At 23.0% G+C, this 16,505-nt stretch overlaps 9 protein-coding genes across 9 annotated transcripts; 4 read left to right on the forward strand and 5 right to left on the reverse strand.

The window, feature by feature from the left end:
- Positions 1–801: 801 nt before the first annotated feature.
- Positions 802–1,293, forward strand: AAJ76_2300040426 (ribosome biogenesis protein rlp24; the record flags this gene model as incomplete). Its single annotated transcript, XM_024474704.1, has 1 exon — positions 802–1,293. One exon carries the CDS (start codon positions 802–804, stop codon positions 1,291–1,293), a length of 492 nt encoding a protein of 163 aa, XP_024331121.1.
- Positions 1,294–1,338: 45 nt separating this feature from the next.
- On the reverse strand, positions 1,339–1,899 carry AAJ76_2300041523 (60s ribosomal protein l9-b; the record flags this gene model as incomplete). The annotated part of the gene is made up of 1 exon (XM_024474705.1): positions 1,339–1,899. One exon carries the CDS (start codon positions 1,897–1,899, stop codon positions 1,339–1,341), a length of 561 nt encoding a protein of 186 aa, XP_024331122.1.
- A 326-nt stretch (positions 1,900–2,225) lies between these two features.
- Positions 2,226–3,437, forward strand: AAJ76_2300041850 (hypothetical protein; the record flags this gene model as incomplete). Its single annotated transcript, XM_024474706.1, has 1 exon — positions 2,226–3,437. One exon carries the CDS (start codon positions 2,226–2,228, stop codon positions 3,435–3,437), a length of 1,212 nt encoding a protein of 403 aa, XP_024331123.1.
- Positions 3,438–4,075: 638 nt separating this feature from the next.
- AAJ76_2300044179 (hypothetical protein) lies at positions 4,076–4,555 on the reverse strand (the record flags this gene model as incomplete). The annotated part of the gene is made up of 1 exon (XM_024474707.1): positions 4,076–4,555. One exon carries the CDS (start codon positions 4,553–4,555, stop codon positions 4,076–4,078), a length of 480 nt encoding a protein of 159 aa, XP_024331124.1.
- Positions 4,556–5,978: 1,423 nt separating this feature from the next.
- On the forward strand, positions 5,979–6,266 carry AAJ76_2300045603 (hypothetical protein; the record flags this gene model as incomplete). Its single annotated transcript, XM_024474708.1, has 1 exon — positions 5,979–6,266. One exon carries the CDS (start codon positions 5,979–5,981, stop codon positions 6,264–6,266), a length of 288 nt encoding a protein of 95 aa, XP_024331125.1.
- A 3,525-nt stretch (positions 6,267–9,791) lies between these two features.
- Positions 9,792–9,962, forward strand: AAJ76_2300049416 (hypothetical protein; the record flags this gene model as incomplete). Its single annotated transcript, XM_024474709.1, has 1 exon — positions 9,792–9,962. The coding sequence occupies one exon, from the start codon at positions 9,792–9,794 to the stop codon at positions 9,960–9,962; it is 171 nt and encodes a 56-aa protein (XP_024331126.1).
- A 973-nt stretch (positions 9,963–10,935) lies between these two features.
- Positions 10,936–12,093, reverse strand: AAJ76_2300051717 (hypothetical protein; the record flags this gene model as incomplete). The annotated part of the gene is made up of 1 exon (XM_024474711.1): positions 10,936–12,093. One exon carries the CDS (start codon positions 12,091–12,093, stop codon positions 10,936–10,938), a length of 1,158 nt encoding a protein of 385 aa, XP_024331127.1.
- Positions 12,094–15,295: 3,202 nt separating this feature from the next.
- Positions 15,296–15,661, reverse strand: AAJ76_2300055285 (dna-directed rna polymerase i; the record flags this gene model as incomplete). Its single annotated transcript, XM_024474712.1, has 1 exon — positions 15,296–15,661. The coding sequence occupies one exon, from the start codon at positions 15,659–15,661 to the stop codon at positions 15,296–15,298; it is 366 nt and encodes a 121-aa protein (XP_024331128.1).
- A 554-nt stretch (positions 15,662–16,215) lies between these two features.
- AAJ76_2300056127 (hypothetical protein) lies at positions 16,216–16,505 on the reverse strand (the record flags this gene model as incomplete). The annotated part of the gene is made up of 1 exon (XM_024474714.1): positions 16,216–16,505. A coding segment is annotated over one exon (290 nt), but the record flags the coding sequence as incomplete, so codon positions are not given.

Below are 16,505 nucleotides of genomic sequence, written 5' to 3' on the forward strand. Positions count from 1 at the left end.
ATTGATGATATCAGAAAATTTAAATTTTAAGTACATTATTAAATATTTAGATATTTTAAGTCATGATTTTAAACTAATTTAGTCAAAGCATTCAGATTTAAAATTTTTGTTAGGTGTCAAAAATTTAATGCTGTTTAATAAAATTTTTCTCACAGCTAAATGCTTTGTAAATTTTCAAAAACTTTGACATTAAAACTTAAAATATATGTTTAAGTAAAATAATTCGTTAGATGATATACAAAAATAAAAAAACATCATATTTGACAAAACTATAATATTTTTTAAAGTCAGATTACATTATAAAAGCAATGATAAAAAACATAACATTAATTTTCTTAAAGTTATAATTGTTATGAATTGGTGTGCTTGTCAGGAATTGTGCCTGTGGCAAGAAAGCATTCAATGATGCTACGGGAAGATCCGCAAATTCCCAGATAAAGAGTGCTTTTGTTATAATAAGCTTTATTTGTAGAGATGTTGCGGTGATTAGAGTTATTTTTACTCATATCTTCATATTAATTTTCTTATTTATGTTTAGCCAATAAACATAATTGTTTTAAGAAATGAAACAATATCTAAATTAAATCACTAATATGTGATATTTTAAATTAATAAAATAAATTATTTGTTCATTATAAAAATGTGATATGAGAATTATACCACATGAATAAAGATCAATACATTTTACCGGTCATTAAAAAGTATAATAACCTCTTAATCTTGTCATTGTATTTATTATAATACTACAAAATGTATTTTATATTCTTCCCTTTTTATTTATAATTTTTTATACCCGTTAAAATGAGAATAGAAAAATGTTTCTTTTGTTCAAGTAACATTTATCCAGGACATGGTACGATTTTTGTAAGAAATGACTCTACAGTTTTTAGATTCTGTAGATCTAAATGTTCTAAAGCTTTCAAAAAGCGTAAGAATCCTCGTAAAGTTAAGTGGACGAAAATATCAAGAAAAATTAGAGGAAAAGAACTTCTTCAAGATAAAGTATACGAATTTGAACATAGACTACAAGCACCGCCTTTATATGATAGAGAACTTGTTAACAATACTGTAGAAGCCATACCAAGAATATCATACATCAGAAGTAAGAGAGAGGCAATGTTTATAAAAAACAGAATATTAAGTAATAAAGAAAAAATGAAAGAAGATGAACTAAGAATATTAGACAAGCATAAAAATTTATTAGAAGATAGTCATAAAAATGTGCTGGAAGATAAGACTTTAGAAATAGAACATGAGAAGAAAGTTGTTAAAAAACATGCACAAACTAATTAAATCTTATTATAATAAAAATATAAACAAATCTTAAATAAATAAAATTTATTCCACCATTGTTGTCTTTTCAACGACATAGATTCCATCTAAAAAAACCCTAGGATCTAATTTCTTGGCCCTACAAGTATTAGTAATATCTCCCGCTGTTTGTGACACATCTGGTAAAGATGGACCTTCAATAGCTATACAGCCTTTTCTTTCAGTCAAAACTCTAACTTTAGCCTGTCCTTTCATTCTAAATTCTCTTGGTGCCTTTTCTCCCATAAAATTTTTAATAACCAAAAGTTTGCCATCTTCTTTTATCTCAAAATTTATTGAAAAATGCTTGTGTACTGCTTTCATAATATAGGAAAATCCCTTAGTGACGGCAGTAATAGAATTTTTTAGTAAAGAAGAGACAGTAGTAGCGAGCGCAATTTGTTTTCTTTTACCATGCCATAATCTTATAACTATATCATTTTCTTCTACAGTAAAAGACATAAGGTATTTAGTACAATCATGTACTAAACTTCCTTTTGGACCCGTGAAAGTAAAAATTTTTCTGTTAAGTTCTACTTTGCATTCATCGGGGATAGCGATTTTTCTTTCTGTAAGGATTCTAGTCATTTAGGGGATAAAAAAATATTAAAAAAAAACTAAAACCGTTTTTATGCTGCATAAACAATAATGTAATGTACAGATACAATAAAATCAAACGTTAGGTACAAGATGTAATATAAATCTTTATAACTAATATGGGATTATGTTTAAGTAGCACCTAAAATTTAATAAATCTTTCAATAACTTTAATAAAAAAGTTCAAAACATTAGATATTTTAGTAATTTTGTACCAGAATATACTTTAAAAGGCTGTTAACGTATTATTTGCGCAGTAACAGTCCATATTAAAATGTTGTTAGTCAATTTTTTAAATTTGTTTTTTCTAACCCTTTATGTCAAGATTTTTTTCTGATTTAGAAGAAGAAAAGAAGGAAATTAAAAAGAAATTCAACGTTATAGAAAAACAGACAGAAAAAATATCTAAAAAGGATAAGCTACAAATTGAATTTGACAACCGGGTCAATGAACTATTTAAAAATCCAAAAAATGTTAAAAAGTTTGTATCCGATTTGAAGAAATATGAAAATGTTAATGTTTCTGAATCTGCCGAAAAAATTTTGTTTAATGAAAAAATTTATCAGAAAAGTAATAAAGTTTTGATCGATAAATTTCTTAAGAGAACAATAGAAGATACTATTGTTAAGGAAGACAGGTCAAATAACAAAATTGAAGTGAAAAGGCAGAATGAAGGTGAGGTATATGAAGGTATTTTAAATATTTCTGATAAAAACGAACGGGTTTTACAATTAAATAATTTTTGTAAAGTCGTTGAAGATATAAATTTGAAAGTTAATGTATTAATTAATTTATTATCGATCTATGCAAAAGATAAAGACCTTGAAAATACTTATATTATTTTGTCAGATTTGCTTAATTTTTACGATAATAAAAAGACCAAACTTTTTTTAGATAATAGTGTTGATATGTATTTAGATCTTTTTAAAGAAGATGTCAGTATTTATAAAAATATTTTACAAAGGATGAAGAATATAAATACTAATGTTTATGAAAGGCGCTTATTAGATTTAGATTTTTCTGATTTGAAATACACCGATAGCAAGTATCTAGATTTTAAACTAATTTGGTTAGTAAAAAATAACAAATTTGAAGAAAGTAAAATTGTCTTAGAAAATATAGATTTTACTGTTAAACATGACAATATTTTTTATAAAAATTTAGAAGAATTTGCAAATTTGATGTTTATCAACAAAGCCTATTTAGAGGCATATACTTGTTTCGAGTATTTATATACAAAGAGAGAACAAACAGAAGAAATTAAAAAGAATTTTTACATTTTATGTGTCTTGCTAAATAAGAGAATACAAGAAACTGCATTTTTTCAAGAGTTTCTTACTGACTTTAAGAGCTTTGGATCGAATACATTTGCACTAAAAAGTAAAGGTGTATATTTTGAAATTTTTAGAAGTTTTTATCTTTTGCATAACTATGATGTAGAAGGCGTATATAATATTTTGCATGAAATTAAAAATATTTTTGATGATAGAGAGATAATTGAAAATTGTGCATTAGAATTATTGGCTTAGATATTTTAATTTTATTTATAAATTTTTAGTTAAATATTTTTATGTATTGGACATTATAACAATATTGTGATTGTTTTTAATAGTTTTTATATAAAATTCATTTTTTTAATTATATATATACAGGAGATTAATTAGCGGGAAATAAATTTTTATTAAAATTTAGATGATAATTCTTTTTAATATATATTTTAGATTTTAAAATTTCTATAATATTTTATGTTAATACGAAATAAATAATCATAAACTACAAAGGTTAAATTTTTATACTTCCAATACATAAAATTTATTAGATTTATTTCTTCTTGTTAAAAAGATTATCAAAACATAATTTTGGATGTTTTTTTTCTTATTGGTGCGATAATATTTTTTTAATTCAAAATTTTTAAATTCTACAAAATTGTGAAACTCAAATTTTTTTTTTAATTTTTGCAATTTAAAAAATATCTCAGGCTTTTAAGAGTGTAATCTTAATTCATTTTGATTTTTAAAAGGACATAATTAATCTATCTCAAAAAAACAACAAAGTTTTTTAATGTAATAATTTTTGAGTTGTTAGGTCTAAAATTTATTGCTTACTTAAATGTAATTAAAACATACAAAGCATTTAGTTTAAAAGAAATATTTTTCAAACAATTTATTTAAAACTGTTCTAACTCAGTATTTTTCCTATTTCTCAAAACAATATACAAAATAAGTCCACAACCCAATAGAACTGAGCAACCAATAATATACCACAATCTTTCAATGTACCATGGATCGGATTCATAAGCTCGACTGAGAACCCATTTTTTTTGTTTGATATGATATCTAAAAGATTCAGAATAATAATATTCATCTTTTCCATTTTTAAAGATAGTAACTCGTATAGAATATTCTTTATTACTTTCAGGTTGCTTAATTTTATCAAGTGATACATGTAAACTATCTCTTTGACCGACTTGACTTGTATCTCTATGTATTGAAATAAACTGTTCAGCATTAGCCTTTAGAGCACCGGCCATAATTGTATAATCTTTAACATAATATGTATCATCAAAAGAAAGTTCAGCTGAATTTTTATGAAAAATTAATGTTCCAAGAGGGTGTGAAAAACACAAAGCAAATAGCAAAAATATCATTGTTTATTATTAAAATTTTTATTTTATACAATCATATTGTTTACAACATCAGTAAAATTTTGTTAAATTTATAAATATGTAATATAAACGTAAATTATGATTTTTGTACTTTCTACATTTTTGTTTAATCAATTACAAAATTGTTTGTTTAAACAATTGTAGAATTAAAATTAAAAAAAAATTTTAATAACATCGTAGTAGTAGCAAAATTGTGAAATTTATTTTAAAATAAAATTACAAGTTATATTGATCCTTTAATTAAATTTTAAAAAAGACTAAAAATTTAAAAGCACGTAAAAAAATTTGTAGATGTAAACAAGAATAATCCAATATGGCTTAACACGTGATTTTATCGTGACAAAATACCATTCAAATTACAGAAAAAAGCCTGAAAAATCAGATTAAATTGAAGTATACATTTGATTCGTTACTTTTAAGAAAAAGTTAAAAGCATCTCGCTGGAATACAAGAGAAGAAGAGGTCTAATATTAACTGAAAACGAGGGGAGCGAAAATTTTTATACTTTATAAGTTCAATGGATATGAAAGCAAAGAAAGAATATTAAAAAGCATTTTAGCTCTCAAATACTAATTTAATTGGATAAGATGAAAATGTAATAAATAAAATTGTAACAATACAAACTTATGTCTCTGTTAAAATAGAAAATTGAAGAAATAGAAATCATTTTTATTTTCTAAATCGCTTGATTGTTATAGATATATAATCCTTTTTTTCATCTTTAATATTAATCTTAAATTTACAATGTAAGCACTTAATTATATTATTAGAATTGCTAGAATATTTTTATCGTAAGCAAAAAATTTTGATAATTTTAAAGCTTTTAGCAGGTTCAAATAAAAAAACCATTAAAGTAAATTTTCAGCAAAATTTAATGATTTCAACAACGTGATTCATTTCAAACCAGTATTTTGATTAATTTTTATAAATCTTTTGCTATATATTCTATTATTTGAGCATCAACCTATGTTTAACAATTAAATTTAGAAAATTTTTAAAAGTATAGTAATTTTTTTTACAAATAATAAATTTTAATTGTATTATCTTCATAGCTTGTTGCATTTCACAACTTTGAAAAACTTTCTATTGATGTTTTTCATTTGAATTAATAAAATTTTATTAGATAATAGTGCCTAAAGTATGACTTTAAAAACTTCAAGAAGATTAGAAACTACTCAGTTCTGAATTGTATATCAATTGAAAAAGCAGAAATTTAAAAGATAACGGATATACAGAGAGCTATAAAGATTAAGTACAACAAACCCGATACATTTACATTTATTATAGATAAAGTAAAGAAAAAAATTATCATCATAGAAATAGATATTATCTCCTTTGACAACCTAAGAACTGTCGAAGTTGAAAAGAAATATAAATACAATCTACACGCAGATATTGCGGATCTATGTACAAATACAAGATGAAAATAATACCATGTGTGATGATTTGGGAAGGGATGGTAACTAAGTACCACAAAATTTACAAAGAAGATATAAGATTAGACCGTCCAATTGAAGCGTATATACACTTTAAATTGTTAAAAATGTTCCTGGAGAGATTGATGCTAGAATCAAGACGTGGGATTCACACCAGTAAGAAGGGTGACATAGAAGTGGGTTGGAAATCTGCAGAAATAAGCAATATAGCTAAAAAATCGGGGTTCTCTAGTTTGGAACAACGAACACAAATCTAATATACCTAAACTAATTTTACTTATTAGATAGCATGTCCTAATATTAAATATTTATGTAGTTTATCTAAAAATTAATAAAATTGTAATTTTTTTAAACTTCTTGTAAAGTGGATATTTATGAAACATGTTTACCACATCTTGTACGTGAGCAATGAAAAAAAGTTTTTTTAATTACTTTAAAAAAGATAGTAAAATTATTAACAATAATTTTCAGTATTTTATAAAATAATTAAAAGAATCTTTGTTTGTAAAAAATATATATAAGTAATAAACTTAACGCAAGAACGGACTGTCTCGTTTAACTAAATCATAGATTTTATAAAATTTGCCAAAATTTACTTAACTTTACAATAAAAGTTTTAATAAATATAAAAAAAGTAAATTAATGAAATTAAACCTTAAAGAGCTTATTTTTTTATGAATTTTAGTATTGCATAAAAGTAGCATATTTAAGCTTCTGAAAAATTAATTTAATTAAAAAATTTAATGAATTTTTGCATATTTTTTGCCCTTTTTTACACATTTTCAATAATATGCTGGTTTACGCTGTTTAGTTTTACAAACATTTTTTTTATTAAATAATTAATTAAAGTGGTTTTTAACTATCATAACGTGTTAACGATAATTTTTTTTATCTTGGTATTTAAAACTGTTTGTGCTTAGTACAATTGATGGTAAATAAAGATCATAAAACATTTCTTTATTAGTATTTCTTCTGTAAGATAATTTATCCCTAGCTTAGCAGTTGTCATAAAAATGTATTCTTGGTGAAATCTAAGGATTTAAAATAAATTTGGTTTTTACTAAATATCGTTTTTTTCAACAGCTCGGTCTGTACAACGTTTTTATAAGAAACAAAATCGTTCCGACTTAGGATATCCATCAAATACAATTAATGTTAACGTTTTGTTTGCAGTTTTGTATATACAAAAAATTTAAATATTTTTTAGAAAAACAAATTATTAATTACAAGAAATTTATTTTGTTCAAGTACATAAAAAATACGTTTTATAATCATCAATTTTTTATTTAAATAAGATAACACTTTGTTGTAAATTTGTCATAAATTTTCTATGGTGTCATTTTAACATCTTGTTACAAAACCTAGCATTTTTATGACACATTAAATTTTAATTAGATTATTGCTAAATAGATTTAATTATTAAGTATCAAACCATAAAAATTTTAACACATAATTGAGGCTGTATTATAACCTAACTAATTGTATCAAAAATACATTAAAAATGTTAAAACCTTAAAATATAAATTTTTAAGTATAATAAGAATGATTTATAAAGACAAATTAAAAATACTACAAAAAAAGATTTAATTTTGAATGATAACAAGAATTACAATATTATTTTATCCCAACAAATTGTTTTTTTTTTTAGTTTTATATAAAAATTACTTACTTAAGGTAACTTCTATTGATGTGATTAAAACGAAAACATTTTTCCATTATAAAAAAAAATTTTAATCGTTATGTTTACGCAATTTAACTTTATAATCTATCTTTGAACTTTTTTTTAAATGTCCTGTCTTGTATTGTCCTGTTTTGTTCCCTTTATGAATATTTATACCTTTAAAAAAAAATTTTTTAAAAATTTATTTAATTTGCTTAGTACCAAAAAAATTTGAAAATTAATTTTATTAAGTTTTAATATTTCATTAAAAACCAACTAAATACAATTTTTTATTTACATATTAAGCTTGTTAAGAATTAAGCAAAGAAGGCAACAACTATTTAAAAATTTTTTTCTAATATTTTATCTATTATTATACATCAAATAATATCTACAGACAGAATTTATAAAATGTCTAATTTTTTATAAAGTATACTGAATCGTAAATAGCCGTTGCTTAATTTTTTAAATCATATTTATGCTTTAAATTAAAAATATAAATATTATTTCAACAAATAAAGCATAACTTTTGATTTATTTTATAAAATAATGCTGTTTGTTTTAGCAAAATTTATTAAAAAATTCATATGTCGCTTATCCTTGTTTTAAGTTGACCTTTTAAATTTTTTATGATAAACAGCCCGTTCTTTATTTGTATGTAATATTAGCTTGAATAATAATATTTTTTTTGTATTTATCATTTTTGCTTGTAACTACTTCTTAAGTTGTTATATATTTAGGCTCAAAATAAATTGTATTCTTTATTTTAATAAGATATAATCTAGATACACATTTTAGTGCATATAATTTTAAACTTCTTTATTTTCACATATAATAGTACCCTAATATTAACTCATAATATGTAGTCCGCTGGTGTATGTTTAAAGCTCTAGCGCGTAAGCTTTTAAATTTGTTGCAATAATGTATGTCTATCCTATAACATAAAAAAATAAGCCTACTTTTTAACGTAATGTTAAATTATGAATGCAAAAGCAATAAAGTAGTATTTTCTGATGTGAATTCATGGGATAATATTTATTCTAAAATATTATCTAAAAACTGTCATAAATGTGTTTATGTAGCACGGCTTTTGTAGGCAGAGAACTGCTTCTGGGTTCTGTATATATTATAAGAATTATTTTTACTGAACATTTTATTTTTATAATTTTTTTTACATTGTTTAATCTCTTAGAAGATACTAATAATTTTTTAAAATAATAGTTATGTCATGATGCAATCAGCACATAACCACGCTTTTAATTTGTTTGTTTACATCCAGTCTGTTTACATAATCATTATTCTTAAATTAATAATTCACTTACTAATTAAATTCTATAAATACAGTTTTAACATCTTCATTTAACAATTGTTTATTTGTTTTTTTATTTTAATCTATTTAAGGCTATAAATTTATTTGTAACTGAAACTCCAAGAATAAGAAAGACGAGGCTATATGAATCCAAATAAACGAACTTATTGTAAAAGCCTTTTAAAACACGAAAAGTTGGTTTTCGATTTGTGTCTTTGACCCTAAGCGACTTTCATGTACAGTAGTAACCATAAAAAGCGCAATATTTTAACTTATGTAATATTTTAATTACGATGATTATTTACTTACAAAATAAATAGTTTGCACAAATACTTAAACGTTTTTTGTCAATACTTATAAAGAAAAGTTCGTATGTATATGATAATTTAAAATCAATTAAAAATGCCGGTCAAAAACATCAAAATTTATGATTTGGAGGAAAATTTTTTTGCCGTATTTTTTAAAAAAGTATAAAAAAATTTAAAATTTTAACCCATTGCTAAAAAGCTGGTTCTGAAAGATCGAGATTGTGTTATGTTATAAAAAAGGAATTAAACAATAAGAAGTTGCTAAAGAGTACGAAGTACATCCTTCAATTATCACACGATTTAAACTAAAACTAAAAAAAAACAGAAATTTGTAGGGGTAGACCGAATCAGGCAAGCCAAATATTTTTTAAATAATGATTTAAATTTCCAAGAAAATTTTTTTATGAAGAACCAATACTTCGTAGCATAAAATTGCCTCAATATATGAAAATTAAACGTGGAAAAACAATATCTGCAAGAACTATAATAATAAATTATGTGAAATATGGATTTTGGTTGTGTTTCTTGTAAAAAATCCCAATTGTCAAAAAAAAATATTAAGGCAATATTGGAGTGGGCTGAAAAACATGTTTTGTGTTCGTACGAGAGATGGTTTAGTATAATTTGGAGTGATGAATCTAAAATAAATCTTCATGGATCCGATAATAAAAGATAAATAGTAGAGAAAAAAATAAAAAGTATGATAAAGAAATCTCACACCAACTGTTAAGCATGGACGAAATAATATCATAGTATGGGCCTGTTTTAAAAGAAGGTGTCGGAAATATACATAAAATTAAAGAAATAATGGATTCAAAAGAGTATGCAAGAATTTTAGACACAAATTTAGCAACTTCATCTTAAAAACTTAAAAAAAAAATATTTTTCAGCATGATGACGATTTCAAGCATATAAGCAAGTATGTGAGAGAATATTTATATGATAGAAGAATATAAACCATAATTTGGCCTATACAATTACTTGATTTGAATCCTATCGAGAATTAATGGTCAATTTTAAAGATTAATGTTGCTAAAAGAAGACCAAAGTAAATTACAGTTAGAGTAATTTACTACCGAAGAATAGAATAAAATCGATAAAGAAACATGTAAAATATTATTTCAAAGCATAATAATTGTTGTAAAGCCTTAATTGATGCAAAAAGTGGGTCATCTAAGTATCTAAATATTTACTGAGTTTTTTTGTCCACATTTTTTTTAAAAATTTTTCTAAGGCATTTTTCTAAGGCAAATTTAAATAAAAATAATATACAAATCCAAAAATGTAATTAAAATATGTGATAAAAATTCCAATGTAATTTAAAAGTTTTATTTACTCAAATTAAAATTCGAATTTTTTGACCATACTGTAAAAAAACTAATAAATAATTCAATTAATTCAAGGTTCTTGATTAATATGTAAAATTTAATTACACTTTAAAAAACGATTTTTTTCTAAATCATATAGATAAGTGTTAAGGTTTTAATAAACGTATCACTGTAAATATTGTTTGTAAAAATTAAATATTTTTAAATGTTATAAGTACAAATTAATAGTTTGATCATGCAAACTTTTTATAAAAGGTACAGTAGCACAAAACATCATTATTTTATATAAAAAAGTAAAAAGACATCTTACTAAAAATTTTATCATAAATGATCATTTAAATAAATATCACACGATTGATAATGCTTTTTTGGGGTCTGAACTATGCAATTTATTTGTGTATTATAAAATTCTTTCAGATAATTTATGTCAAACATAAAAAAAATTTTCCTTTTCGTTGAATCAATCATTAGTTTAAAATCCAACTCGTTATTCTTCTTGTCGTAAACCAAGCATTTCAAATTTTTTACATCGATATCTTCTTGAAAGTTAAATAAAACAGTAACGTAAGAATAGCCATGAAGAGAATCGATATTTTGATCGTAATCATGAAGTTCAAATTTGTAATTTGGATCCTTAGTTATAAAAAATAAATTGGTTAGATCTCCAAAAAAGCAATTTAGTAAATGAATATCTTTAAAAGTTTTAAAATTCATATCAGAAAGCGTAAGCTCGTTCTTCCAAAAAATATTTAAATTATTTTTTACAAAATTTGTAAGAAATATAGGTATTTTATTTTGTAGAAGTTTATTATCTTTTTGTTGTAGTAATAAAATAAAATCTTTTAAAAAACTAATAATCTTATCATAGTCTCTATCAAAAAATGCTAAAATGTAATCATTATTTTCTAAAGAATGCTTAATTCTTGATTCGGGCCTATTTGTTAAATCATGAAGAAGTTGGCGAGACAATGAAATTATTTTAAGCTTGCTGGACAGTATAAATTCTGTAAAATTATTTTGCATTTTCAAATTTATATCGCTAATATTTTTGGAGATCTTTTTGACTTTAATACCAACCCGAGATTCTAGCTCAATATTAAACAACATTGTGGGAATATGTATGTTAAGAAAATTGTTTTGATTTAAGGCTGTATTAAAATTACAGTTGTAAAATATCTGATTGGTTCCTATAAAGTCATTTGAAAAACAATACAAGTTTTTAATGTAAGTATTGGTTGCTTGATTAGAATGAATATAAATAAATCCTTGAATATTAGATTGTGGTGATTTGATTTCAGTTATAATTGGAATCTTATCATTTGATGAATAATAATTTTTCAGATAAAAGTCATATCTTAATGGGAAAGCATTGCGCAGATAAATTTCAAACATTTTATGCATTTGTGGAACTACTGATACTATTTGTAAAGAATAAATATAAGACACCCTAAATAATACATTTAATTTGTTCATGGGCATTTTAATTTTTTTATTTTATAAAATTAATTATTTTTAGTGTAAATTGTGTTGTATCATACGGGCAGGTTTTTTTAACAAAAATTTAATTATAAGTAAATATTTTTTTTTATTTTTTTTAACTTTACTCGTCCTCATAGATTTGATCATATCATAATTTTTTATTTTTCCTTTGTTGTTTTGTAAATTAAAAAAAGAAATTTTTAAAATTTCAAAAAATAAGTAATTGCTTTTTTAGTACATTTATAAAACTTGTGATTTTTTAATTAAAATGTCATCTTATTAACGGATATAATAAAATTATATAATGTTGTGTTATTATATACTACATAAATAACGAGAACAAATATTCAAATTAAGGTTGCGGGATATTGTGTGGCGACCAGGTGCCTGAACGCCAATTATCAAGGAAACTTTAAATTTTTTAATTAAATCGTCTTTTGTTTGCAGATTTTATTAAATAATGTTGTATTTTTTTTACTACATAAAAAAACGAAAGCAAATACTTTAAGTTAGATTTGAGTAATTAATCGTCGGGCCAGTTGCTTAAATGTCATTTGTCCAAAAAAAGATAAATTTTTAATCCTAATCTACGATTTAAAAAGGAGAACAAAAAAGTTTTTTTAAGTCATAAGTTTGAGGTATTCTTATTGATAAATTTACTTATTTGATTTATTAAAAAATGTTTTTGTTTTCTTCTTCTTGTAGTACTGTTGTCTTTTATAGCTTTGGTAACTATTACTTAAAATGTGTTGAAAGCTGAAGTAACAAACTTTTTTTCTTGCGTAACATTATTAAAAGTTTAAATTTTATTGTAAGTAAATTATGTTTAAATAATACCATTCTAATATTCAAAAAATCATAAAAAATTGTTTAATTAAAGTTTTAATTTGATTGCGTTTTTATCCATTAATTAATTTGTACAAATCAATAAGTCCAGCATTAAGCATACTTATTTGAATTTATTCTAAAGAGCAGCTTAAACATATTTTTTTTCTAAATTTGTGAGCTTTGTCAGCCAGTAAACTTAAAGTCTTTACTTTATTTTTCCTAAGCATTTTCTTCAATTTGTCTACAGATTCACAAAATTTCGATTTTGCTTTTTTTTTATGTTCAACTGTACAATTTTATCCTTTCGTTTCTATTGTTATATCTATACCAAATGTTTTAGCATACATTATTTAATTGTTAAAGATTTTGACACTTATAGGTGTTAGAGCAGGATGTGAAATTTCTAAAAATTGTAATTTATATTTCAACAGATATATTTGTATATTATTTCATTAATTACTGCATTTAATATAACTTAAAAGATAAAGAAGATATATTAAGATTTAGTACAAGAGATCGTGGAAAAAGACAAAATTAAAACAAGAGTATCTACAAATAGTAGACGAGCCATAAAAAGATGATATTTTGCTCCTAACAAGAAAAAAAAATTAATATTTAAATTAATATTACCAGCAAGGACCGAATTATTAAGTCATGAATTATAAGTTATGGATATATTATCTAACTTTAATTAAATGAAACTAATTCATAAATCTTGTAAAAGAATAGCAAGTTATGTAACGACATGGCATATTAGTCAATTAAATACTATTAAAAAACAACAAGGTATAAAAATCCAACATTACCTTAAAGCTAATATCAAGCCTTTGTATTAAATAACGCTTAGAGTCTATCTCGTTGGAACTAAGATGAGAATATGATCAGAAAGGTTCTGTAGAGAAAGAAGTGGCTTAAACTGTATGCGCATTGGCTGGGAAATTAATTGTTAAAACTAAAATAAATGTTGGAGAAGAAGCTAAGAAATATTTAAAGATCTTATGAGCGCAAATAATAGCATAGCATTTTGCCCAGCACAACCAATGTAAATTAAGATCATGAAATTATACATTATTTGTATTTACCCTATAATACAACTGGTCTACAGCTCATTAATCACAATAAAGATTTATTATTGGTGATAAGCAAGGAGTTAAAAGTATAAAAGAAATTTATTTTAAATTAACATGCTTTACTTAATAATACTCTTTCTAACAGCTAAGTCTGTACAATGTTGTTTTAAGAAACAAACATCGTTCAGAACTAGGATCTATTAAATAGTAATTAAAAACTAGGAACATCTATTCTTGCCAAATAATTTTGTTAATTTATGTACTGAAAAAAATAAAAATATAGGTAAGATATCAAAAAAAAAATAAAATTATTAATATGATGATTTTTTTGCTTATTAAATATATTATTTAAAAATTCAAAGATATTCATAAATAAATTGGTGGCCTTAATCGTAAAAAAATGAATTTAAATGAAATTATTTCAACAAAATTATTAAAAAAATTTTTACATTATATTTGAAATAGCTCGAATTATTACAGTTATGTTTATAAATCTACTATGAGGTTTTTAATAGGAGTATAAATGAATATAAATGTTAATAAAATATCAAATATTTAAACAAATTAATGCAAAAATTAATAAATGTGAAATAATTTGACAGATTTCGTTGATGCGAAAAAATTTATCGTAATAATGGAAATTTAAACAGCAAAAAATATTTAATTGCTTCACTAATGTTAATTATTAATATCAAAACTGCCGCAAGTTTAAAGACTAAAACATTAAATTAGTATATAGACTCGTTAGAATTGAAAATATTACAAAGCAGGTGAGTTTTATATATATTTTATAAATTTAAGTATTTCTGTTTGGAAGCTATACATTACTGATTTTAAACAATAATATAATTTACAGTTTAGGTATTTATTTATATTTGAAATGAATTCATGTTATTAGATAATTATCTTTTATACAGCAACAATTACGCTAAAATATTTTTAGAATAAAAACGTCTTTTTTTTTTAGCAATACATTGGTTTTGATTATTGCTTTTTTTAAATTAATATCTCTTAATAATTCTTTAAATCTTAGAAATAGCTAAAAATAAATACTTGCTTGTTTAGTTATTTAAAAACCTTAACAATTAAAAATTTATTTTTTATTTTTTTTAAATTTAAAAAACTATGTATAGGTTTTAAAAATGACCTAGAAATTAATAACGCCACATAAACTGATATGTATAAATTAATTATTTATTAAATTGAAATTTTGCACACTTTTTTATATAAAAATTACTATTTTATAAAACACACAAATAAAAAAACTTTTTGATAAAAAGAGAAAAATCATATAAATAATAAGCTTAAATTTTACTTACTAAACAAGATATCTTACTTCTATTAGTCAATCCTTGTATCTCATCCTTTTCTAGTGTTTGTATCATCAATAGACCACCAAAACTGGCATGGACTTTTATTTTATCTTTATAATCTTCTATTTGATAAATTGTACCATTCATTTGGTAGTCACATTTAACTTCTGTCTCATAGTTGTCATATATTTGAATATTCAATACGTCTTCATTATTTAACCTTATAAGTGTAGAGTGATAATCTAAAATACACTCATCATTATTATTACATTGTAAATAGGCACGAGATACATTTTGGTATAACTTTCCCTCTTTGTCAATACATTCAACTTTATATTTTTTATTTAAAACAAGCATAGAAGGGTAATAAATATACACTACATATTTGATATATCATCATCAATGAAAAAGTTTGAATCTTAATATTTATTTATTTTTTAACCCTCCTTTTTCTTGAAATTTGTAAAATTCTCTGTATTTTTTATTAAGAACGAGTAGCATAAGTGTATCAGAGAATGGGGGAGAGCTGAATCTACCACAAAATTTGTTCAGTGGTGTCACTGAAGCGATAAGTCAAATATAAAAGAAAATACTAACCTTCAAATAAATAATTTAAGTTTAATTGACCATTTTAAGCACAGAGCATTGAAAATATGCATCTTTTTAAAAGTTATATTTTTCATTTTTATTGTAAATATTATGCAATAATGGTTTTTTATAAGAGTTAAAAAATGTAAAATATAAAGCTTTATAAACAAAATACGCTTAAAAATTGTAATGTACATGTGAAAGAAAGAATATGAGTAAAATAAGACGAAAATTTTGTTTTAGAAGGGACAGCTTAGGCAAATAATTAGTAAAGTACCCCTATTAAAATTACTTAAAAAAATATGAGAGAATTAATTTTTATTTTAAGAATGTTTTAATACGTAGTTAGATAAAAATTCTCTATTCTGTACTTTTTTATTTTGTAACATCCTTTTAACATCTTCTATATCAAATTTAACTGTACTAAATTTTGTATAATCATATACTTTATTATTCTCTAAATACTTAAGAAGACTATTAGATGTAAAATTATTAATGTTACGATTAATTATATAATTATTAATGTTTGATAATTTACATATTAAAGATATGTCAGAAATATCAATAGATAGTCTATCAATTAAATAATAAAACTTATCCTTTCTATCTGTTG

Source organism: Vairimorpha ceranae (genome assembly GCF_000988165.1).
Source record: "Vairimorpha ceranae strain PA08 1199 chromosome Unknown NODE_23, whole genome shotgun sequence".
Lineage (NCBI taxonomy): Eukaryota > Fungi > Microsporidia > Nosematidae > Vairimorpha > Vairimorpha ceranae.